General features: G+C 42.6%; 1 protein-coding gene across 2 annotated transcripts in view; it reads right to left on the reverse strand.

The window, feature by feature from the left end:
* Positions 1-6,503: 6,503 nt before the first annotated feature.
* SUCLA2 (succinate-CoA ligase ADP-forming subunit beta) overlaps positions 6,504-25,732 on the reverse strand; it is a 42,300-nt gene continuing 23,071 nt past the window's right edge. The window contains exons 5-11 of one of the 2 annotated variants that reach the window (XM_014608387.3): positions 15,971-16,099; positions 13,547-13,685; positions 12,237-12,398; positions 12,011-12,153; positions 8,923-9,043; positions 8,391-8,479; positions 6,504-7,302 (exon numbers count right to left, since the gene is read on the reverse strand). In XM_014608387.3, coding sequence (XP_014463873.2) covers positions 7,228-7,302; positions 8,391-8,479; positions 8,923-9,043; positions 12,011-12,153; positions 12,237-12,398; positions 13,547-13,685; positions 15,971-16,099 — 858 coding nt within the window. In that variant the 3' untranslated portion in view covers positions 6,504-7,227. The remainder of the gene's footprint in view (positions 7,303-8,390; positions 8,480-8,922; positions 9,044-12,010; positions 12,154-12,236; positions 12,399-13,546; positions 13,686-15,970; positions 16,100-25,732) is intronic. The other variant, XM_019500496.2, reaches the window with a different exon arrangement.

Raw genomic sequence — 25,732 nt, forward strand, 5'->3', positions numbered from 1 at the left:
TCCTATGTTTCAGTAGGCCTATGCCAACTGTCAGTTTCTCCATTGTAATTGGATGGGTTTGGTCTTTAGGTGGTTGCTTGTCAGATGGTATAATTCAGCGGTGGTGTACTCTGGTGTCCTGTGGTGTTTCTTCTATGTGAGCACTTCCCGCTGGTGAACAGTCGGGCGAAGTACAGAGAGTCAAAAGTCTGAGGCTGAATTGATTCAATCTAGGCAGCTTCCTGCAAGCTGCATAGGTTGAACCAATCACCAACTGAATTGACGTTCAGTTTTCAATTGGGAAAGGCAGAGAGAGGCCTGCACTGACCCAGGGCAGTAGGTGGGGGGCACTAGAACACATCTCCTAGCCTGCTGGTCATTGCCAGCCCAGCCAAGTATCCCCAACCCCTGCTGTCCCCCCCCAGGGGGTTCAGGAGCCCCCTGTCTGGGTACTGGCCCACCTTGGGGAGCATCCTCCTCAGGAGGCTTCCCCCAGCCTGGGTTCCCCAACCCAGACAATCCTGGGGAGCTGAGGGGAATTTCCCCCCCCCCCCCCCAAGCTGCTGATTGGAGGGAGAACCCAGTCAGGCACCTGCCCATGCAGCCCAGCATGGGGGCACCAGGAAGTAGGGCTGTGCAAAACAGGACCGTTTTGTTTTGACTTCTATTTCACCATTTTGACGGAATAGTGTTTCATTTAGAGTTTCGTTTTGAAACCACTATTCCATTTTGTTTTGTCAAAACTGTTTTGCTGTTTTGACGTTTCACCCACAGGCTATAATGCGGAAGCACGAAACTGCCTGTAACTCATTTCATGCCTGATTCAAATTAAACTTGGAGGGATGGTAGCTCCTTCTGAGGCCATGAAGCCTGCCAAGTTTTAAGGAGATAGGTGCAGGGGTTTCTGGGAAACTTCACCTCAAACTGTTCAGAGCAAAACTTGTGTTACTTGTAAGCGTGAAGGCACAGAGAAAGCTCAGTTCAAACAATGCTTTTTATGCTGTTTTTCCATCCCTCCCCCAGAGCACTGGGATTGGAAGGGATCTCAGGGAAGGATCACACACACTGGCCAGTTACACAATCAATATCAGAGCAGTCCTTCCCCACTCTTCCCCTTCCCTCTCCTTAGTTTCTGTTTCCCTGCAAGCAAATCCAGCTTCAAAACTCAAAACATTTCAAAACGTTTCAATTGCCTTCGTTTCATTTCAAGGCTGTTTCGAAGTCTTTCGTTTCAATTTTGCTGTTTTGAGCTCGAAACGAGTTGAAACAGCATCAAAACGAAACAGCCGGTGAAATCTCGCGCAGCCCTACCGGGAAGCATCCTTCTTGGGGAGGGCTTCCCCTCACCCCAACCCAGGGTCCCTCAGCCCCAGGTAGACCCAGGGAACTGAGAGAATTCTTCCTCTGGGGAGCTGTGCTTGCCTTTGCCCTGCTAGTCTCATGGATAGCCCAGGGAGTGGAGGGAAATTCTTCTGCTCCCTTGCATTAGTTTTTCCTCATACTCTCAGCATCTAAGGCAAAACCAGCTGCAGAGAAGCAGGAGAGTTTCTCTCCACTCCCTGGGCTATCCATGAGACTAGCGGGGCAAGCAGGGTTCCCCAGGGGAAGAACCCTGGGCTAGGTTGGAGGAAAGCCTCCCAAGACTTGAGCTCCCTGGTGCCCCCATACTGGGCTGCATGGGCAGGCACCCAGCCCGGAGGACTCCTCCCTTCTTTCTGTGGCAGCCACTGAAGCAATCAGCAGGTGTGAAGCAGGAGGGGGGAGGTCTGAAAAGTCCCCACAGGGGTTTTCCCTCCCCCCCCCCCCATGTGCTGTGTAGACCCTGGCTAGGGGAGCTAGGGGTCTGTTCCCCCACCCCTCCACTCTATCCTTGTGGGCTGATGGACACCAGAAGTAAGCAGGCTAAGAAACAGAGGAAAGGCAGTCTCTGCTTCACTGGAACAGGTAGCATAGCCCAGGGTGTAAAGTAGGGCTGTGAAAAGCTTTGGTAGCCAATTTGATTCAGAGGAGATGCGGCAGCCAAATCTCCAAATCCAAATCAAATCAGGAGACCCATTAAAAAGTCTGAATCGAATCAGAAGCATCCAAATCGATTTGGAAAAAATTTGGAAAAATTCAGAAGGCAGGCTTGCAGGAAACAGAAACTGAGAAGAGGGAGGGGGAAGGGCTGATCTGATACTGACATCTGCAGCTGGCCAGTGACTGTGATCTTTCCCCGAGTTCCCTTTCAATTGCAGTGCTCTGGGGGAGGGACGTAGAAACAACACACTTGACATTGTGTCAACTGATCTGTTTCTGTACTTCGCTTCATCAACCTCCTAGATAGAAAAAACTCATGGACTCAATATAGACATTGGATTTATGACACACTATAACCTGCCTAACATCTGACTCCCCAGGTATCTCTCCACTTTTACCTCCTACATTACCCTTCCCGCCCCCCCCCCCACCTGTATCTCACCCCCAACACCTCAATTTACATTTTCACTGGCTGGCTTTTTTGTTTACGTTGCATGCCAGCCTCTGATTTCTTCACTATTTGTTCCATCCAGGAAGAGCGCACACACTAACTGCAGATGCTTTCTCAGCCTGACAAAGGGTTTTTAAACCCGAAAGCTCGCTAAACTATATTTCTCCAACTATTCAGTTGTCTAATAAAAGATACCAGATTGACCCAAAAAACCTTGTCTGCTTATGTCCTTAGACCAACGTTTCCCAACCTTTTTCACCCCGCAGCACACTTACATGGACTCCCCCACCCCATGGCCCACCAGCCAAGTTGGGGGGGGGGGGGGGAGGGGGTAGCAAGTGGCCAAACACCATGGAGCAGGGGGGCAGGGGAAAGAGGGGAATCGGGTAGCATGTGGCTGAACGCAGCAGACTGGGAAGCGGGGGTTGCAAGGGGTGCAAACATTGCAGAGCAGCGGAAAACAGGTGGCGCAGTGTTTGAATCACTGCCTGGAGCCACGCCACCTATCTGTCTGGCTGCCTGCAGCAGCAGCAGCTGGGAACATGGCTCCATCCCAAAAATGTCACAACACACCTGGACGTGCCTGACGGCATACCAGTGTGCCATGACACACCGGTTGGGAAACACTGCCTTAGACCAACATAGCTATCACCTATACCCCGTAACATGCACAAGTGATACAAGTTGCTTTCAGCAGTTTGAGATGGTTTCCCAGAAACCCCTGCACCTATCTCCTTCAAACTTGGCCAGCTTCATGCCTTCAGAAGGAGCTACCATCCCTGTTTTCATCCAAATCTGCAAAAAAATAACACTTATAGGTATTTTAGTGATTCCCCATTATATTCTGTGGCTAAATCACCAAATCTTCAAATCTGATTCAGCTGAATCAAATTGGGACAATGACTCAAATCACCAAATCGAATCCCTGTCCTGCCGAATTGGCCTAATCCGAACCAAATACTTGCCGCTTTGCACAGGCCTACTGCAAAGCATCCTAGGATGATGGGAGACTGTGAGTTACAGAAGTTCCATAAACTGGTTTGACCCAAATCAGCTAAGTCTGATACTTCATTCAACCAGGTTTATCTTAAACTGGTTCCGGCCATTTTGAAAGCAGTTTATGTGCACTGAACTTCTGTTGTTACAGGTTTAAACCAGTTACTGATCACTTAAACTGGTTTGTCTGTAACTTCTAGCCCTAGCCATGTTGTGCAACCTAGTTGGCAGTAACATTTGATATATCTGGAGATGTGATGTTGTCGCCTCCTAGTTTTCTTATAGTTGCCCAAGCTTTCTTGCTGTTGTGTGTCAGATTTTGGGGTCCTCAATCTTCTCCTTCCAGGTTTTTCATCTCTCTACTCCTGGGTTGTCTATTAGGATTTCTCCCAGCGTAATGGTGGATTCTGAGGGGCTGAGATGTTATCTATGAGAGAGAATACTATCAAGGTCAGATGTTAAGCTCAAACACACCTGGGATATATTTTGCCCGGCTGCCCCATGGAATGGAGCGGCAGGCACTTCTCTTCACAGCCCTTTTAAAAGCATCTCACAGCCCCCCAGCTGAGACCAGAGACTTCAACAGTTGACATAAATAGTTGGGTACCTTGGGTAGTGAGAAAATAAGTACCTGTGTATCGTTTCTACTCTAGAACATTTCCCTATTGCTCAGTTTCAGCCTATCACTTTTGCCCATATTAATTTATTTCTACCCTCTACTTTCATGTCTTCCTTTTAAAAAGTCAGACCTAGTCCAAGAAGGGTATACATAAAAAACCCCAAACCACCTTCTTATAAGCACAAGAAGATTTGCCATTTAGTGGTGTTGATTTCAATGGCAAAGGCATTTTTGCTAGTTTCCATTTGTTAATTCTAAGGCTAGAGGTGAACTTCATTCAGTTTGTTCTTGTGTATCAGAAGCTTAATAAATTCAAAACCAGTTATTGTGTAAATCCAGAGGAGGCAGTATGGTTGCCAAGGTACCACAGAGTGCCTAATCTGACAAGAACATTAGCAGCAACTCAATGTACCTGCATCTGGTAGAAAAAGGCATGTGTATTCAGCTTACAAATGTGTATCTCAGACTTGCATAACACAACACAATGTTTATAGGCACTTTTCAGACAAGAATCACTATCTGGCCAAGTGAACAGAATCGACTTGCATGCATCTTAAGCTTGCAACTTATAAAAGATCTTTCAGACTGTTGTTGCTTCATGATTCTTCCCTGCAAAAACCAGCAAAGGAAATTTTATTGACGAGCTTTCTTTGAACTTCAGCTGATCACTTCCCTTCATCATTTACATCTGCCCCATCAGTACATACTTTCCTTTCCTGTTTTCTTTTCAGGACTTTGTGCACACATCCGTCTCCATCTCCCACACACACAGTAGGAGCCGAGACCCCAGAAGCGGCAGCAGTCAGTAGTGGCCAACAAGGAGCATAGGCTGCAAAGTTAAGCCCTTGTAAGTTGCATACAGCTCACAGGATGAAAGTTAGACCGTCTTGCCTTATCCATTCCTTCCAACAGGCAAAGGATGCATAAGGGGAATTCCCTTTCTAAAATTCATTTAAATCATCCTTTGTTATCTTCTGCATGACATGGGTCTGTACTGAATTAACAGCCAGATTCCCCAGGTACCTCTCCACTACTCCACTATTTACCAGCTACATTCATTCCCTCCCCGCTACAAGCTGTCTCTCGCCCACTGACGCCTCAATTTACATCTTCACTGACTGCTTTTCTTGCATGCATACCAGCCTCTGGCTTCTTTATTATTCATACCATCCAGGAAGAGCACACACCAACTGCAGGTGCTTCCAAAACCTGACAAAGAGTATTTACACCCAAAAGCTTGCAAAGAAGAATTTTTCCAACTGAGTTGGTCTAATAAAAGATACCAGAACCTTGTCTGCCTGTGTCCTTAGACCAACATGGCTACAACCTATACCCCTGAGACTACACATATTGCATTTATGGTTAGAAGTATGTTCACTGTTTATATGCACAATAACAACAGTAAATCATGTCTGAAATACTGGATAAGTACACCACATTGTAGGAGTATGTCTGAGTAGGACCTAATGCAAGGCAGTTATTGTCACAATCCTGACAGGCATCTTGGTGGTACTTCAATAAAAAGCTATTCAAACAATGCAAACATTAAGAAGGAAAAAACTAAGGATTACATTAACTTGCCTTTATTGCCAATATTTTGTGAAATTCAAGCAAAGTGATGAAGAATTTAAATTCAAGGCCAGGGCAGCTCGTATAAAAATTGTATGTAGTACCAGGTTTCAGAATCAGACGTAGGGTAAATATAGAAGGTTTCCCAAGTTTTATTGCATTACTCCATGATGGTGAAATGTGGCAAGGTAAAGCAACCAAGCCACAAACAGGATATTCTATTCACTGGTGTGGGTGGCCTTGCCCTAAGCTGACTCCTGTTCAAACACTGCTATTTCAAAGAGTTTACAGAAAGTGAATGTACGATGAGCCAACAGAGCATCATGTAAATAACCTAGCACAGGGGTGAGCAATACTTTGTCATCCTGGGTCAGAGCTTGTGACCTGGCTCCCTGTCACAGGCTGTAAATCTTTTCCCCTGGAGAGTTCGAGGTGTCTGCACATATTCTTGCTACAGATACAAGACTCCTCTGCACATGAAAGTACAGGCTGGAAGAGCACAGCAAAAAAAGTTGGGCTACAGAGGAGATAAGTGGCTCAGCACAACTCCATGCTACCCAATTCTCCATGCTGCCCCAGACTTTCCCAGGCTGGATCCAACTTCTACAGCAGCTGAATCCAGACTGGGAGCTGTTGGTTGCCAACTCCAACTTGTAAAGTTTGTTTCATTAGGTTTAGATGTTGCAGTTGAAGGCCTTTTTTTTTTTTTATAGATTTATTTAAAGTTCTTTGCCTGCTGGCTGTCTGGGTTTGGGCATACACATATAAGCCTGCTGGCTGACCTCATAAGGGGGTGTAAATTAATTTAGGAGCTCACTTAACCAAGAAACTGATTAAGCTAGTGACACACAAAAGACAACAATACTAATCTCTTGGGAGACATTTTATTAACGTACAATAGACATTCTAGTTCTTCTCTGTATGTTATGTCTGCCAAACATCAAGGAAATATACTTTATTTGTTCATTTACAAAACTATCTGATGCTATTCAGTAGGCACCAGAGATCATAAAGACTTAAGTGCTACAGTATATTTTGTAGTGATTAAGTTGTTTTGTCAAGTTAATTAACCCGCCATTCCAACAAAGCACTTTTTGAATGTTCCTGGGAGTGTTCAAATGCCTCGCTTATAAATAATGATTGGTGTGCTCGAGTCCATTTGTTATACTGCTGAGTACAAGCATCTTCAATATAAAGATACCGTTTCAATACATCCTCCATATTTTGAGTGCTAAAGAATCTCTCTTTCCTGAATCTAGTAATATGAATGTACAATTAAAAATAACTTCAGATGTTATTCAAAAGAATCAATTTTCAACCAAAAGCTTCATTGTTGACAATAATGAATGAGTATATTGCAAGTGATATTCTGCACCAGAAGCTGGAGAGGTTGGAATTGCAACTAAAAAGACTAAATATCAGCAATACAAACTTTTACACGAGCGCTGACCATTTAACCTGAATGTAGGATCAGGTACTTTAAAGTTTGTGCGCCTGTCAAGCAATTAAATCCTCCACACAAAAACAAAAATACTACAGAACAACAGTATTTCAAAAGAATAGCACATTAAACACTTTCATGACACCTTTCTTTTCATATTGGCAACTGAAACTTGACATCCACCTGAGCTTGCTTTGCTAAGGTTACTATTTCTGAGAGTTTCACAACCTGGAAAAAGGAAACAAAGAAAATTAAAACACAAACAAATTACAGTAAGCATTAAAAAAAAGAAAAAAAAGACTGCTTAGTTGACCTCAAAAGTGATGCCAGGAACAATTACTTTTAAGAAAAAAGAAACCTACATATGCATACCTTGCTACAAAAATAGTCTAGTAGTCCATTAAGAACTTGGCCATCTTAACAGGACTTATAAAACATCTTAAAATAAAAACTCAGAGCCATGGGAATCAAAGTAACCAGACTCTCCCATTCAGTGACTGCTGCTATATTTCTGAAGCATTCAACCGCAGGACAAAGTGCCATGTACAGTTTATATTACAGACAGACCAGTTAGAGAGTATTAACCTTGGTTTGGAATTAAAACTATTTTTGACAAAGCACTACACTTTTTAAAGTGATGAACTTAGCATGAGCCTTTCAGATAAGATCTTTTAGATAAACGTTGAAGATGGGTGGAAGGGCTGTTTCTTTTCTATTACCTATGGGGGGGAGGAGGGGGCAGAGGGCTTGGGGGCTATAGCCACCCCAAAATTCACCTTAGCTGCGCCCCCCCTACCCCGCACCACTGTCCACTCACCATGCACAGATGAGCCAGCAAAAGGTGCAGCACTCCTGGCAGAGGTGGCAGTATCAGCCTCTTCCCAGTGGGGGTCTGGACCAGGGCTAGGCTCAGAGAGGGCAGGCTCAGCTGAGCATGGCAGGTGAGCAGTGGTGGTGATGTTGGGAGGGTGGAGCCTCCCAGCCTGGCAGAGCCCAGCCACAGCCCTGCCCCAAACCCATGTACAAAAAAAAGACACAGAACCAACAATCTGCTCAAGTTTCTCCTCTACCAATAAAGCAAGTCCTTAAGTGCTGAAGTTCCAGATACACTACCTTCTGTCTACAAAGTAATTTGCTGCCTTATCCACTACTCGCACACTGCTTTAAGTGGTTTTTTTTAGTAAATGGCATTATGCAGGCTAAAGGCTTAAAAATATTTTATCCCCATCTACTCTTGTTTATTAACTGGGGAATTTGAGACATGTTAAAGCATAGCATCTATTGCAAATCTTGTATTACTAAACTCTTTTGCTCACCATTTTAGCAGCTTCATCCAAGTCATCACAGGCAAGGATTTTAAGACCACTAGCTGTTATTAAAGCTTTGGCATCATCAACTCGCGTACCTTAAAAAGCAAGTAGTTTTAAGATAACAGATTTTAGTATTACTGAACATGTATTAACATTCCCTAGCAAAGTCAGCTACAGTATGAATTGATGATGTTCAAGTGTTCCAGGACAGTTCTGCCAAAATACCTCTATTTTAACTTAATTATACTCCATAATAGGAGGTCTCTGCAGCACCACCACCAATTTTATTAGTTCTAAAAAAAAAAAAAATCTTAAGTAAAAATGGGTACAAAGATAGAAAAGCCCTAATTGGCAAGTCACTAATATTTACAAGGTCTCAAGAAATAGTCTCAAAAAGTTTTTTTCTCTATTTAAAAAAAAAAAAAAAAAAAAAGCACACTTCTTCTCTTTGAAGTAACAGAATGGTTTAACTGCTGTAATTTTTTGCTGCTATAAAACAAAATAAATATATTTATGCAGTACACAGAAAAGTACATACCTTGCAATCGTACTACGATAGGTATTTTCAGGTCCAAGTCTTTTACTGCCATAATGATACCTTGTGCAATAACATCACATCGCATAATGCCTCCAAAAATATTGACCAGAATAGCCAGTACCTAGTAAGGAAGTAGCATACAAGTTTGTTTGGGTTCCCCCCCCCCCCCCACACACACACACACACACACAGAGTCAGCAACAGAATTATCATTCACAATTAAATATTAATTAAATATTTTAAAATATTCACTAAAAGGTGGCCGGATTCCTAAAAATCAGTTCTGAAAATTTAACCTCCACATGTGCAATGCTAAGTACGTGATTATGAACGTAGGGGTTCTTTATTCTAGAGCAGTATTTCTTGATGGGGTGCCTCAAGATACTTTCAAGAGTGCCACTATGTTAGCAATGTTAAGGGTGCAAACTTGATACACAAGATAAACCCAGAATTATGAATAAAAAAATCACAGTCTCAAAAGCATCAGTTAACCAGCTGGTCAATTAACTAGCTTGGACATAAGGAACATGAGGACTGGTGACTAGCTGTTCTATGCAAGTGCCTTGTACCAATCCAAGAGAGCTAGAGTTCACATGCAGAGCAGTGCAATAGGGAGCCTCCACACATGGCACAATATATTACAGAGGGGAAAGAGTATCTGTGCACATGACATGGTGGAGCACTGAGAGGAGGGGTGCCCCTAGGCAATTCACAGCCTGCGGGGACATGGGTCACATTGGTATAGTCCCTAGCTTAAAAGTCCCTTGCTTAAAAGTCAGACAGCCTGTACTACACGACAGTGGCCCTAAACATTCACTTAGTCTCCAAAGCATTCATTACCTTAACATTTATTACCTTCACATTTATCCAAGTCAACTGCCAGCATATTATCTGCTGCCTTTAAGATGACCAACAAAACCCAAATTTAAATTCATCAGCTGTCTTCAAAAACATCAAGCCACCATGGGATTGTAAAACAAACAACAAAATCCTATTTACAGCCTTCTGTAGAGATTCCATAGAAGATGGGAATCCAAACAGACTGCAGTTTAACCCTTCTGAAACTGTGATAGTACATTACCTTGTCCCCTCCTTGTTAACAACTGCGACCTTATTAGCTGTTAAACAGCAATCATACAACAATTAAGTAATGTGAAAGTCTTTCATCATAAAACTAAGTTTTTATAACAAGCCTCAGAAGCCATGTGTACAAGCCTAATTTCTCCAGTTAATTAGTCAAATGACTGGATTTGATATTAAATATCTGTAATAGCAAGTTGCACTCCCTCCCTCCCACTGTGCACCTCACAGAAGTGCTGCCATGACCGTTCCTCAACATGCATAAGAGGTACTTCCTTGACAGTATTCATTGAATCAATGGTTTAACCTTCATTCCAAATAGTTTTTAGATGACCTGTTCTCAATGTTCATGATCAAGCAAACATTTTTAGGAGCTTAGGGCTTTTTTCCCTAGCTTAGTATGGTTCTTTCTGATTTTTGTAAGGGTCTTAAAAGCACACATTCTGATGACCAAAGCATACAGTAGTAATAAACTGGTAACTCAACTGCTGTTTGAAATGCTTTGTCTGCAAACTCCCAACACACAGTGATACAAGTACAGTGCAAGGGATGAGCCCTGGAACCTAACCACAATGACACAGAAGTTATCCCACTACTGTTTATCCAACACAGCAAATGCAAGGTACTCTGTTGGGAACTGCAGGTTCAACCACCTGCTCTGGGTGAAGGGGCAGCCTAGAATCTGGGTCTCCCTTCATGTGACCTAACAAGTGTCCAAATAGGCAAGACAGAGCAAAACCGAGGGGGGAAAAAGAAAGTGAGGGCTAAGACAGCCATCCATGTACTAAGTAACAGCAGGATCTAGAAGTGACTTAGAGAGCCACTTGGGCAAATAAGATAAAGAGTACATGACTTATAGGCCTAAATCCTATCACACTGCAGCTCTTTGGATAAAACAAAGCTACTCAGCATTCATTTCTTTGATTTGATATGGCACATCTCACTAGTACTTGGTTCAATTTCTTATCAAATGCCTGTCCATACGGTCTTTCACTCAAAAGTATTTCCTGTCTATTTCCCACCACCCATTATCCTCCAGTGGCCCAACTTACTAGCTGTTCCAACTTCCTCCTCATTCAACACTATCAAAGAGCCATGTGTATAGTGCATTGTTCTTAGCTGTACTACTCTCCTTCCACCTCTTTAGCGTGCTGGGTGTTGCATGGAATCCCATCATACACGTTACATTCACTCTAGCAAGCTACTGGCCAAGTTGTAAATCTGTTAATTTCGCTCTCATTGCTGCAGCTTAAGCTTCTTATAGCAGCATAGTAAATTCAGCAGTATATAGCATGTTTATAAATTTCTTGTGCAAATTTAAAAACTTTGGATATACACATGATAGAAGCAAGCTGTGAGTGGCAATTGAAAGCATAATAATTCATTAAGATTTTTAGCATAGTGTAAGCAATGCATAGGGTAAAGGTCACAAATGTAATTCATGAAAGCATTCTGGAAAATGTTTTCTACAAGTTGGAAAATCCGATTGAATGATATATCATGAAAGATGGCAGTTATGTTGAAGTCTAGGAGTTTGAGCTGTATCGTTTTAAAACTTAATGCATTATGCTTTCAATTTCTGTTTACAGTTTGCTTCTATCATGTGCAAATCCAAAGTTATTAAAGCTTAAAGTTGCACAAGGACATTATAAACACCTTGTATGTAATGTACATCAGAACTGAGCAAAGTTTGAACAACTAACTGATAGATGCCTGTAAAGGCTCTCTGGAAAAGATTCAAATACACTTTGCCCCTTCTGCAATGAGCTGAGAAACTTCCTTTGTTCAAAAAGCTGGGCTCAATAGGTAAGAAAAAAACCCTTGAATGTGTTTTTGTGGCCTCTTAGTCCACATCATAAAGGACAAAGAGATCAAAACAGTTCTCTCTCTCTCTGTAGTCTCCCTTAAGACAATGACATGTTTACTAAAGATAAGCATTATGTGTCATTTCAAAATGCAATTTGTTATTTAATACTGCAGACACTTGAAATGCCAGTCCCTCTCTTACCTTTTTATCTGAAGTAATAAGTTTAAAGGCCTCAGTTACTTGATGCACAGTAGCACCCCCACCAACATCAAGGAAATTTGCTGGAGTCCCTCCATGAAGTTTAATTATATCCATTGTGGCCATAGCCAAACCAGCACCATTTACTTTAAAGAAAAAATAAAGTGCATTTAGGAATTCCATTAGCAAACACAACAGCATTTAAAACTCTGTTATATAAATTACATACCCAGGCAGCCTATGTTTCCATCTAATCCTATGTAGTTGAGGTCAGCTTTAGCTGCATCTCTGTCTCTTTCATCCTCCTGCGTCCAGTCCTGGAGATCAAAGATTTTTTTCTGACGATATGCTGAATTACTATCAAAGTTTATCTTCGCATCCATACACATCACTTGTAAGATTGAATAACAAAACAGAAACAAAAGATGCCATTAATGTTCCTCACTTAAAGCCACAACTATTTCTCCAGTGTACATACAATAGAATACATGTTAAGTTCTCACATTCAACTGGTTTCTTAGGGCACAGGCCATTTTATGAAATTTTTGCTCCAAACTTTTGCCAAAACAATATTTTATGTAAACTAGCATCACAGGACTAGACAATACCATAGCATTGTCTCCCAGATGCACTACAAGTTATAGAATCAGAAAGTGGATTATGGCTGCCTGAATAGTACATGTAATATGTAAAAATGCATTTCTTGAAATGAAATTCTTTCACAGTTTAGGATACGTTTTATTATGTGCCTGGATCAGTTGCATACTACTGAAATGACAAACTGTCACATCAATCCTTCCACAGTGCCACCTCTATTATATTTTTACCACATTTTGGTTCCTGCTTTTAGATTAAAAGTATGGGTTTCATATAAAAAGGTAGAGCAAAGGAGACCAATGCAGTCCCCTTAAACACAAAAAAGGGTTCTTCCGCAGGTTTCTTTTCTGAGAAAGCAATAGCTTAGTATATAACAACTTACATCTGTGCTTGGGCACAAAAAGAATCCACTGTTGGAAAAACAATAGGCTAGCAATTAGCACTAAAAAATTATGAAAGAACTGTTGAATAATCCGAGTATATACATCACCTCTTCAGAGCAGAATTAATATTTTCATTTAAAAGAGCAGCCATAAACATTACTTAGTTTTTTGTTAACCTACTTGGAACACCTTAAAGGGGGGCCCAATTTTCAGTTAGCATGATTTTTAGATGCAAGGTTTTCAGAGCCTTGATGCCTAGTCACTTCTGAAAGGTCTCAACTTAAGACTGCTAACCAGGACTTCTAAACATTTGATCCGGTGCCTAGTAGTCTAGAGTTGAATGCACACTGAATCTAAAAGCCACTCAAATTGCACTAAATTTATCTGTAGTTATTTAGGTGCTACAGTTTCCTAAAGTAATGTTTCAAAGGATCATGTTAAATTATCTCGCTATGCGCAAAGGAAAATTTTAGCAGAGTTTCCGCACCAGACAATATGCTTTATGAAATGCCAAATTCAAATTCCCCTTATGAGCATTAGTAAAAGGAGGAAACTTTACCAATTCCTGAAGCATCTTCTACCATAGGGTTTATTTCTATCATGGTGGCATCATACTTCAGAAAGAGATTATATATCTTGATCATGTTTTCTGCTGCTTCCTCCACCAGGTTAGGAGGGAATCCCATTTTCTGGGCCAGCTGAAAGTAAAAGAAATAATGAGATCATTAAATCATTACATTTCTGGTTACTGGACTTCTTAGCCTAGCGGGTAATTTAATTTTGGCACAAGCCTAATCTGTGGCTATAGACCTTCACTTGTCTTGAGTGCAAACTTGCATTTGAGGGATTTATCTAATTTAAAACACAAAGAAGTCTGCATTGCTCTACAAAGGTTAGTGAATTATACGTCAAATGTATTCAAGTGAAAGGGCCACGGCAGGAGCACGTGCATGCTGCAGATCAATGCATGGCTGTGCAGGCAGTGTCACCAGCAAGGATTCTGCTTCTTTGAGCATGGGATGTTGTTCCAAGAAGGATTGCTGGGAAGAGACGGGATCTAACTGACAAAGAGAGGAAAGAGCATCTTTACAGACAAGTTCGCCACCTTAGTGAAGAGGGGTTTAAACTACGTTCACCAGGGAATGGAGAACAAAGCCCTGAGGTAAGTGGAGGAGTGGGGGACTCGGAGGAAGCATAAGCAGGAGGGGACGCAGCAGGAGAGGCTTCATTTTTCCTGAAAAAGTAGGGCAACTGGCTAGTCACCTCAATGGTGGAAAAAACAGGTTAGGGACTATTTAGAAAAGATAAATATGTACAAATCCATGGAGCCAGATGCGAATGCATCCAAGGGTGCTAAGGGAGTTGGCTGATGTGATTGCAGAGCCACTGGCCATCAACTGTGAAAACTCATGGCAATCAAGGGAGGTCCCAGACAACTGGAAAAGAGCAAATATAGTACCCATCTTTAAGAAAGGGAAGGAGGAGGATCCAGGGAACTATAGACTAGTCAGCCTCACCTCAGTCCCCAGAAAAATCATGCAGGTCCTTGAAGAATCCGTTTCTAAGCACTTGGAGGAAAAAGCAATTAGGAACAGTCCCCATGGATTCACCAAGGTCAAGTCATGCCTGACCAACCCGATTGCCTTCTATCATAAGATAACTGGCTCTGCAAATATGGGGAAAGCAGGGGACATAATACATTTTGATTCTAACAGGGCTTTTGATACCATCTCCCACAGTATTCTTGCAAACCAGCTAAGAAAGTATGGGTTGAATGAATGGACTGTAAGGTGGACAGAAAGCAGGATTGTCAAGTTCAATGGGTAGTAGTCAATGGCTCAATATCTAGTTGGCAGTGCCACAGGGGTGAATCCTGGGACCAGTTTTGTTCAACATCTTCATTAACGATATGCAAGATGGGATGGAATGCACCCTCAGCAAGCATGTGGATGACATCAAGCTGGGGGGTGTGGTAGATACACTAGAAGGTAGGGCTTAGGCTTCAGAGTGACCTAGACAAATTGAACCTCTTGATAGATCCTTTGGCCCAATCCTCCAACAAGGGCAAGTGCAAAGTCCTGTACTTAGGACAGAAGAATGCTTTGCACTGCTACAGCCTGGCTAAGCAGCAGCTCTGCAAAGAAGGACCGGGGGGTTACAGTGGACAGCAAGATAGATGAGTCACTAGAGTGCCCTTACTGCCAAAATGGCCATCAGCATATAGGCTGCATTAGTAGAAGTGTTGCCAGGAGATCAAAGGAAGTAGTTATTCCACTCTATTCTACACTGATAAGGCCACATCTGGAGTACTGTTGTCCAGTTTTGGGTCCCCCACTATAGAAAGGATGGGGATAAGTTGGAAAGAGTCCAACAGGGAGCAAGGAAAATGGTTCAGGGGCTGGGGCACATGGACTTATGAGGAGAGGCTGAGGGAACTAGGCTTATTTAGTCTGCAAAAGAGAAAAGGTGGGGGAGGGGACAGACTGGATAGCAGCCTTTAACTACCTGAAGGGTGGTTCCAAAGAGGATGGAGCTAGACTGCTCTCAGTTGGTGGTAGATGAGAAAACAAGCAGCAAAGGTCTCAAGTTATAGCAAGGGAGGTTTAGGTTGGATATTAGGAAAAACTCTCTCAATAGGAGGGTGATGAAGCACTGGAACAGATTACCTAGAGAGGTGGTAGAATCTCCACCCTTGGAGTTAAGGCCCAGCTTGACAAAGCCCTTGGGGCTGGTCCTGCTTTGAGCACGGGTCGGACTAGATGACTTCCTAAGGTCCCTTCCAACCCTAATTTTCTATAATTCTATATATGAGCCTTAAGTTAAATTCCAACATATGGTGCTAGATTTATATTATTATAAACTGAAAGCTACATTATAATATCTAGTATGAAATCAGCTTAGCAGGCTATATGTAAATATACTTAGCAAATTTTAGAAGCAACACTCCCCTCTAATTGTTAACGTGAAAAAGTACTTCAAGTACCCTAACAGCTTGCTCCTTTTTGATGCCTTCCACAATATCAACGGGTTCCTTAATTATTGCATCAGGATTCTCCGCTGCAACATCTTCAATATTAACACCACCCTGAGAACTTCCTATTAGCACAGGACCCTAAATAAAAAAAAAAAACAAAACACACACACACACACACACACACACACACAAAGGTAAAGTTTTATACCATTCAATATTTTCTTTCCACAAATATTCCAAAAACCTCTTATTCACAGTAGGAAATTTTTGGTTTTGACACTCCATTAATTAAAGTTTGCTTTTACAAAATATCACCCTTGCACCCAGTATACTTATATAGGCTCTTTTTAATTATATATTTCAAGCTAGAACAGATCTAAACACTTGCATCAAAAGAAGCATTTCCTTTGTTAATTTCGCTATCAACAGTGGAACAACATACAGCACTGGCTTTACACTAGGATCGGAAAACAGAGTTATGGAATAGCACATAGGTTGGTGACTTCTAGGAACACTGTTACTGAACATGAACCACCTGTGTTTCCCTCCAAACTTAGATTTGCTCTCAGGTGCTCAGGCACAGCAGGTCTGTACAGTCATTTACAATGATCCTGGTGCTTTATTCCTGTTCAGTGGGATCACAAGCCTTGAAATCTATATCCAGTTCTGAAAACTTATTACAGTTCTGGCAAAACATAGCTTGACTGTTCAGTGACTTCACTAACAATTATGTCTCTGAAGAAGCACCAAGGATTCGATGATCAAGGAGAATGAACGACCCTTTGACCCTCTCTACCTTGGACATGGTGCCTCATCTCAAACTTGACAACTGCTTCTACTGACAATCAGCTTTCACTGTCAGTCACTACACAGGCTGACCTGTTGCATGGATGCAAGTTTGCTGCTTGCTGGGCTATGAAAGCAGCACTTCTTAGAAGTACATAAAGACATTAAAAAAAAAAAAAAAAAAGACACTTTACAACTACTGACTACTGGTTGTCAGGAGGAATGCACTGCACCACCAGGCAGGCTTAGAAGAAAAGAAAAGGAACCTTGGTATGTTAGAGGATTTTACTGCAGGAGAGGAAATAAAAGTCAAGGTTCTTCACCAGCTTATTCTTAACTGTGTACCAAGAACAGTCACAAGCTACAAATATCTTTGAGATCCATTACAGATGTTCATTGAATTGAAGTTATTAGTTCTGTTAAGACATGGGAAAATAGGCCTTGCTATGGTAGGACACTCAAAAGTTGGTATGTTTTACATACAGGGATTTGAAATAGTCAATTACTGTAGTTACGCAGAGTAGAAGATGATCCTGATAAGACAGCTTCCCAATAATTAGATTCTATATATCAAGGGGTGTCAACTGGAGGTACACGTACCCCTGGGGGTACTTGAGACGGACCTAGCGGGTACATGCACACGGGCAGGGATGGAGCGCCACCATGCAGCATCCCACACTGCTGTACATGTGTCACCAGCCCAGCCAGGCGCAAGGGGATGGGGAAGCTCGCATGTGGAGGCTGCCGTCCCTCGGCATCCAGCTACTCGGCACTCCCACTGCTCTCTGCCCGCCCCCCTCCTTCCCCCCCGCTCAGCAGCCAGGGGTACACAGCTCTGCATCTGGCTGCTAGAGGGTACAATGACACAAAAAGGTTGAAAACCCCTACTATATGAAAAAAATAGTTATAATTTCCAGGTATAGAATCTAATAATTAGCCGTTTGTCTTGAATTTGTCCCTCCCCCACTGCTACAGCAGGGAAAATAAATCTGGGGGTCAGGTAGCTCTCTGCTCCCTGGCTCCCCCACAGCTTTTTTCCCTAGCAGCCTCTTCCCCCTCTCCTGTCAGAACCTGCTCTCCCTGAGCATGTGGAAGTGAGAAGCAAACTTGAAAACAATACCCTTGAAATCAAACATGGCTGTAGCAACTTGCATATAGTACCCATAGTTTATCCAGAATTGATGCTGCATGAACAGTGCCTGGATGGTGCCTGCCAGGTCATTTCAAGCTGTGTGCAGTGTTCCTGGCCAGCCAGTACAGGGTCACTTCAAGCTGCTGCCTGCCAGTGCGCGCCAACTTGCTTTGGTGTCCTCTGGCTGGAAACCCCACATGCAGCTCAAAATGACTCAGCAGGCACCATAGGCTAGGCACCATCCCTGCAGTCCAGGGTTTTTGGCCAGCACGTGCTGAGTTGCTCCAAGCTGCTGCCCCAGTAGCAGGTGCTGGAGTAACTCATCACATGCTGGCAGCCTGGCTGGGTCCCTTTCTGTGTGCTGGGTTACTCCAGTACCTGCTGCTTGAGCAGCAGCTCAAGAAAAATCAGCATGTGCTGGCCATAAATCCCATACGCTGAGGGGACGGTGCCTAGCTGGCACCTGCCAGATCATTTCAAGTCACACATGGGGCTTCTGGCCAGTGGGTGCCAAAGCAGCTCAGCATATGAATATGCTGACAGGCATCAGCTTGGAGTGACCCTGCACTCACCACCCAGGAGCCCTGGACACTGAGGGGAGCCCAGGCAACTGCTGCTAGCCAGCCAGCCATGTGCTAGGTGCCTGGCCATGCTGCCTTCTCACTAAACTTGCCATCCCCTGTGAATTTGCTGATTTCAGGTAAAATTGTACACGATCAAACGACAAGGCTTGATTTTCCCTACGCTGAATGGAGGAAAAGAGTCATTTTATAAATTGAGTAAATACATTAATTCACACCTTGCAGTTAATCCAGATTCGTTTTCCATGAATGTCCCCATGGAGATAAATCTCGACATTCACTTTTGCTTTTATCCTTAGATATTTTTATTTAGCTATCTTTTGGAAGCCTGGTTTTACACCATTATCAGAATATATAGTACACTGTACAATCAGAGTCATAGAAAATTAGGATTTGAAGGGACCTGAGGAGGTCATCTAGTCCAACCCCTTGCTCAAAGGAGGACCAGCCCCAACTATATCATCCCAGTCAAAGCTTTATCTAGCTGAGTTTTGAAAACCCTCCAAGGATGGAGCTTCCACCACCTCTCTGGGTAACATGTTCCAGTATTTTACTACCCTCCTAGTGAGAAAGTTCTTCCCACTATCTAACCTAAACTTCCCTTGCTGCAGTTTGAGACCATTGCTCCTTGTTCTGTTACCTGCCACCACAATCTAGCACCATCCTCTTTGGAACCACCAGTCAGGTAATTGAAGGCTTCTATTAAATCCTCTCTCACCCCTCTCTTCTCCAGACTATAAGCCCAGTTCCCTCAGTCTCTCCTCAGAAGTCCTGTGCTCCAGGTCCCTAACCATGTCTGTTGACCTCTGCTGGACTCTCAAATTTGTCCACAACATTTTTGTAGTGGGGCGCCCAAAACTGGACACAGTACTCTAGATGTGGGCTCACCAGGGCCAAACAGGGATAAAGAATCACTTCCCTCAATCTGCTGGCAACACTCCAATGTAGCCCAGTATGCTATTAGCCTTCTTCACAACAAGGGCACGCTGTTGGTTTATATTCAGCTTGCTGGTCACTGTATCCCCCAGGTCCTTTTCTGCAGAGCTGCTGCTTAGCCAGTCAGTCCCCAGGCCATACGGGTGCATGAGACCGTTCTGTCCTAAGTGCAGGGTTTAGCACTTGTCATTACTGAACTTAGTGAGATTTCTTTTGGTCCAATCCTTCAATTTGTCAAGGTCTCTGTGAATCCTAACTCTACCCTCCAACATATCTACTATTCCCCACAGCATGGTGTCACCTGCAAATTTGCTGAGAGTGCATGCCATCCCAACTTCCAGGTCACTGTTGAAGATACTGAGCAAAACCAGGCCCAGGACCAACCCCTGGGACATTTCACTCGATGCTAACTACCAGCTAGTAGTTGGGTCGGACTCGATCTATTGAAGTCCCTTCCGACCCTAACATCTATGAAACTAGACATTGAGCCATTGATTACTACACAATTTGAGTCCGAAGACCCCGTCAGTTTTCTATCTACATTACAGTCCGTTCACATTCATCCAATCCATACTTCTATAGCTTGCTTGCAAGAATTTTGTGGGAGACTAAATAAAAAAAAAAATGTTGCTAAAGTCCAGATATATCACATCCACAGTTTTGCCCATATCCACAGAGCCGGTCATCTCATGATAGAAGGCAATTAGGTTGAACAGACATGGCTTTCCCTTGGTGAATCCACGCTGACTGTTCCTAATCATATTCTCCAACTGCTTAGAAATGGATTCCTTGGGAACTTGCTCCATGATTTTACCACGGACTGAGTTGAAGCCAACAGGTCTGTAGTTCCCTAGATCCTCTTTCTTCCCTTTCTTCAGATGGGCACTATATGTACCCTTTTCCAGTCAGCTGGGACCTCTCCCAATGGCCATGAGTTTTCAAAGATATGGTCAGCAGCTCTGCAATCACAGCTGTCAGCTTGCTCAGTACTCTGGTGTATCACATCCACTCCCATGGACCTGTACAGGTCCAGCTTTTCTAAATAGTCCTTAACCTGTTCTTTCACCACTGTTGGCTGCTTACCTCCTCCTCCAGCTGTGCTGCCAGGTTCAGTAGTCTGAGAGCTGACCTTGCCTGTGAAAACTGAGGTGAAAAGGTATTGAATACTTGAGCCCTTTCTGCGTCATCTGTCACTAGGAGGTCCAAGGATTTTGAGGACCTCCACCAGTAACGAACCAAAGCTTTCTCTAATATTTCTCTTGTTGCAAACATACTTGTAGAAACCCTTCTTGCTGTTACCCTTCACATCCTTTGCTAGTTGCACCTCCAGTTGAGTTTCTGCCTTCCTGATTACAATCCTGCATGCCCAAGCAATACTCTTATGCTCCTCCCTAGTTATCTAAGTTTCCACCTCTTGTAAGCATCCTTTTTGTGTTTAACCTCACTGGAGAGTTCCCTGCTAGCCAAGCTGATCTTCTGCCTTATTTGTTAGTCTTCCTGTGCATAAGGATGGTTTGTTCCTGCCACTTCAGTAAGGTTTCTTAAAAGTACATCCAGGTCTCCTGGACTCCTTTGACCCTCGAACTGGCCTCCTAGGAGATCCTACCCATCAGTTTCCTGAGAGATTCAAAGTCCAGGGTCCTTACTCTGCTCCACTCCATCCTTCCTTTCCTCAGGATCCTGAACTTAATCATCTCATGGTCACTGCTGCCCAAGTTGCCATCCACTACTACTACATTCCCCACCAATTCATCCCTGCTTATGAGCAGTAGGTCAAGAAGAGCAGGGCCTCTAGCTGACCTCTCCAATGCTTAAACCAGGAAATTGTCCCCAACACTCTCCAGAAACTTCCTGGATTGCCTGTGCACTGCCCAGCAGATATCAAGGTGACTGAAGTCCCCCACAAGAATCAGGGCCTGTGATTGGGAAACGTCTGCTACCTGTTTGAAGAAAGCCTCATCTTCCTCATCCTCCTAGTCTGGAGGTCTAGAGCACATACCCACCATGATGTCATGCTTGCTGCTCTCCCCCTCTGACCCATACCCAGAGACTTTCAACAGGCCTATCTCCAGTTTCATACTGGAGCTCTGGACAATCATATAGCTGTTTTACACAGTGGAACTCCTCCTCTTCTCCCCTGCCTGTCCTTCCTGAAAAGTTTGCACTCATCCATGACAGTGCTCTAGTCAAGCGAGCTATGCCACCAAGTCTCTTTTTATTCCAATCACATCATAGTTCCTTGACTGTACAAGGCCTTCTGATTCTTCTCATTTGTTTCCCAGGCCCTATGCATTCATGGAGGAAACCAGACAATTTCACTACTTCTCAGACAGAATAAGGCAACCTCACGCGCCTTCCTGCTTGTGCTTCCTCCAGTGGCTTCCCCACTTACCTCAGGGCGTTGCTCTCAATCCGCAAACTGCTAAAAAAAATGTGCATTTTTCAGAAAAACCACTGGTGATAATTTTTAGCACTGAATTAAATGCACTGAGTTATGGGAAAATTAGCTATTGTTGTTGTAGAAGGATTCCTATCCACAAAAATAGATAAGCTCATTGGCAAAGCAACATTTCTCACTCCCCTTCACAAAACAAAAAATATCAAACAAGTTTTGTTCTATAAGAAATTGCATTGGAAGTGTTTGAACAAGAACTGGAAAGTAATCTAGTTTAAGTCTATCATGGCAAGTAGTTCTCAAAGATGAACATTCTATTTTTTTTTTTAAAGTAGAAAAATTTTAGGGGACAAAGTGTAATAACCATTTCCAGTGTCCTAATGCCACCTTGTGGTACACAGGAGGGGAACATGCTCAGTTTTACAACATAACAATTAAATTAAAAGGTTTAAGAGGAGAAAAATGCCACATTTTAACCGAAACACACAAAAGGAAAGAACTGTTCCCTATTTTGGACAGGGATCAGGAAAAGTATTAACAGTAGAAGGAATAAAAAGTTAACCATTTATCAATTAATCCACTGGAACAGATATGCACAGACATTACAAAGACTAGTACTCTCCTCCCCTCAAAAAAAAAAATAAAAAATCGTATCCTTGTAAGCTACAGGGAACGACCTAAAAAGATCACTGAACATATTGCCTGAAGACAAGTGGGTAGGCTAATAATATTGCTGTAACCAAAAGAGTTGCAAGAGCCAGGTCTTTGATCAAACGCTGGTCTTAACCGTGTGATTTGTGCTCCAAACCAATTTGGCCTGTAGATGGGCTTTTCTCTGTGGCTGTAGGAGACAGGACTACGAGCAATGGCCTCAAGCTGCAGAGGAAACTTAGGATGGAGATTAGGAGGAACCTTCTGACTATGTGGGTGGGTCATGCATTGGACCAAGCTCCCTAGAGAAGTGGTATAATCTCCATCCCTGGAAGTTTTCAAGAACAGGTTAGACAGACACTTGGCTGAGATGATTTAGTCCAGGGGTAGGCAGGATGCAGCCTGCCAGGCCATTCTATCTGGCTTGTGGGGCCCTTAAAAAATTTAGAAAATTAATATTTATCAGCCCTGGGCTGCCCGTCATGCACCCTTGATGGGTTGCCAAAACTCTGCAAGTGGCCCTCCATCCAAAATAATTGCCCGCCCCGATTTAGTCAGTGATCATGATCCTGCCTTAAGCAGGGGGCTGGACTAGATGACCTCATAAGGTCCCTTTCAGCCCTACTTTCCAATTATCCTGTGGCCTAGAAAAATAAATACCTTGAAATACAGAATCTGTTCTGGTACATGCATCTGTCAAAGGCAGTCATAGAGATTGTATAAACATGAGCTTCATTTCCCATCCCTACATACACACTGTTCCTAACATCTACATGAAATATCACAGATATTAGGGCTACTGATAAATATCTTTTCCAAATGGTACAGCAGTCATAAAACTCACTCATTCAGTGGATTAACACCTGAAGTACTGGGTGTATAAGGGTGCTGTCATTTTTTGCTTGATACCTCTAAACTCCTTGCAGTCCATTAAAAGCATGGAAATCACCCTTTTCCCCCAGGACATTCCCCATCATTAAGCAATACTAATTTGTTTTTCATATAGAAAAATAGAATTATCAAGAATTATCAAACAATTATCTAATTCTTCATTGTTTCATGAGTTATACAGACAACCTACTTAGAACAAAAAAGAAAACAACAGCACATTTCTCTCTCAAGAGAAGAACTGGGCATCTATAAACCCAGAATACAGATCACTTGTAAACACTTTAGAAATTCTTTGCTTTGAATTAAACAGAAAATCCTAAACAGTCTCAAATGCCTCAAAAATCACAACTTAGGAAGACCTGAAGTAGAGATCCTCCAAATTAAATCATCCCTTCTTTGGGGGCTGACAATCCATCAGAAAGCTAAAAGGTATGACTGAGTTAATTCCATACATAGCACAATAAAGTCCAAGTCAAGCCTTTTCTTATTAATACAGTTTGGGAAGTTCTGGAAGACTTCTCTTCACTACTGCCTAGAAACCACTGAAGACTTTCTCATCTCCCAGTTTTAAAAACTACAGGAGAGGAGAGAGAAAAATTACAGAACCCACTTCACTATCTTCTGAATATTTTGTCCAAAATGTATTCCATCACCAGCTATAAGCATGGTTCTATAAACCAGATTCAACAGATCAGTATTTAGGAATCAGGTTATTTTATAAGTAGTTTTGTTTCAACTTGGAGGATTTAACTAAGAAAGTCTATGGGTGTCACCTTCCAGCATGCACTGGAGATAAACCTCTGGTCTCAAATCCACTTGCAGTTTACAGAGAAAAAAAGTGATGCAAGGAAACAGCTACATTGCCAAGTGAGGTGCATGGAACCATCCTGTACCAGAAATCTAGTTATGTGCAAGGTGTTGTTGCTTATTTTTAAAAGCAGAAGAAACTTGGGTTTAACAGAGACTAAAAAGGGCTAGGACTTCAGCATAGAAAGAAGGCTGAGGGGCCAGAATATGAGAGAGGTATATAAAATCATGAAGGGTGTGCACCTAGCGAACACAGAACTATTGTTCCCCAAGTCCTAGAAAACTAGAACTAGGGAGCACGCACTGAAAGTTTTAAACTTGTCTTGTAATAAGAGAAAGTTTTGGGGTTTTTTTGTAATAGCATGTAATTAACTTGAAGAACTCATTACCACAAGAGGTTGTGGAGGCAGCTAGTATAACCAGGTTCAAAATGGGACTAGGTAAATTTGAAATAATATATCCATTCATAGCTATTAAATGGAACAGCCAAGAACGTATCCTTTGGCATCTCTAAACCAATGGTGTTGGGTGCCATGGAGGGTATAACGCAGGACAGATCACTCTAGATATACCCTGTTTGTATGCCTTCCCTTTAAAGCATCCGCTCCCACCACTGACCGAGAAAGGATACTGGGCTAGATAGATGACTAGTTTCATCTAGTACAGTACTTATGTTCTACCAGTGACCTACCATGAGCAGTACTTCCTCATCCAGGGATCCTTAGCATTAAAGCTTGCAGTGATCTGGAGGGACCTATGTGCTCCAAATCTTATCTCTGAGAAGGAATCAAATTCCAGTGACTGGCTTATTTAGAAGACACAGTTTCTTTCTTCCCTTCAAACAGACTGCAGATCAGAGAAGGCACAGCAACATGTAGAACAATTACCTTTCGATGGCCACCAGTGATTCTGCTACTGTGTAAGATTCTGGCAAAGTTTGTCCAAAACGCATGGAAACATGACAGCCCATTAAAATCAGTGTTACTTATTGAAATCCAGCGTAAAGGAAGAAAAAGAGCAGTAAAAATAAATTTATGCAGCAATACTGCATATGCAGATATCCTGGGGTAGTTATAGGCTACAATGCAACCTAGAGATAAATACCGTAATAGCACCCACTGCTGCAGCTCCCCTGGGATATCCTGACTACAAACCCAAGTTAATTTCCATCGGTGTAAATAACACTGGTGTTAGCATGTTGCAGGTCCAGGACCATAAACAAAATGTGAGATTTTTAACAGGTTTTTTTTCCCTTTTTTAAGTACACAGCCTGTCAAAATCAGGCCACCTCAATTCTTGAATATGGATGCAGGAGCTTTCCTTTAGACACCCATTAAAGTCTTACTTCAGTCTTTAGAAAAGGATGGCTGTAACTAAGTTACTTTGAATCTAACAGTTGGTGATTAAGGGAAGTCAAGAAGTCAGACCAGCTCCCCTCCTCCTATGACAATCATACAATACACAGTACCTAAATGTTATGCTTTACAAATACAAAGCATTCCTTTGATTACACTGTGCTAGGGTGAGCTACTTTTGCATTTAAAAAAAAAAAAAAAAGCCATGCAGTCCTAGGTCATGCTAGCAAACAAAAA

The sequence above is a fragment of the Alligator mississippiensis genome, chromosome 1, assembly GCF_030867095.1.
Source record: "Alligator mississippiensis isolate rAllMis1 chromosome 1, rAllMis1, whole genome shotgun sequence".
Lineage (NCBI taxonomy): Eukaryota > Metazoa > Chordata > Crocodylia > Alligatoridae > Alligator > Alligator mississippiensis.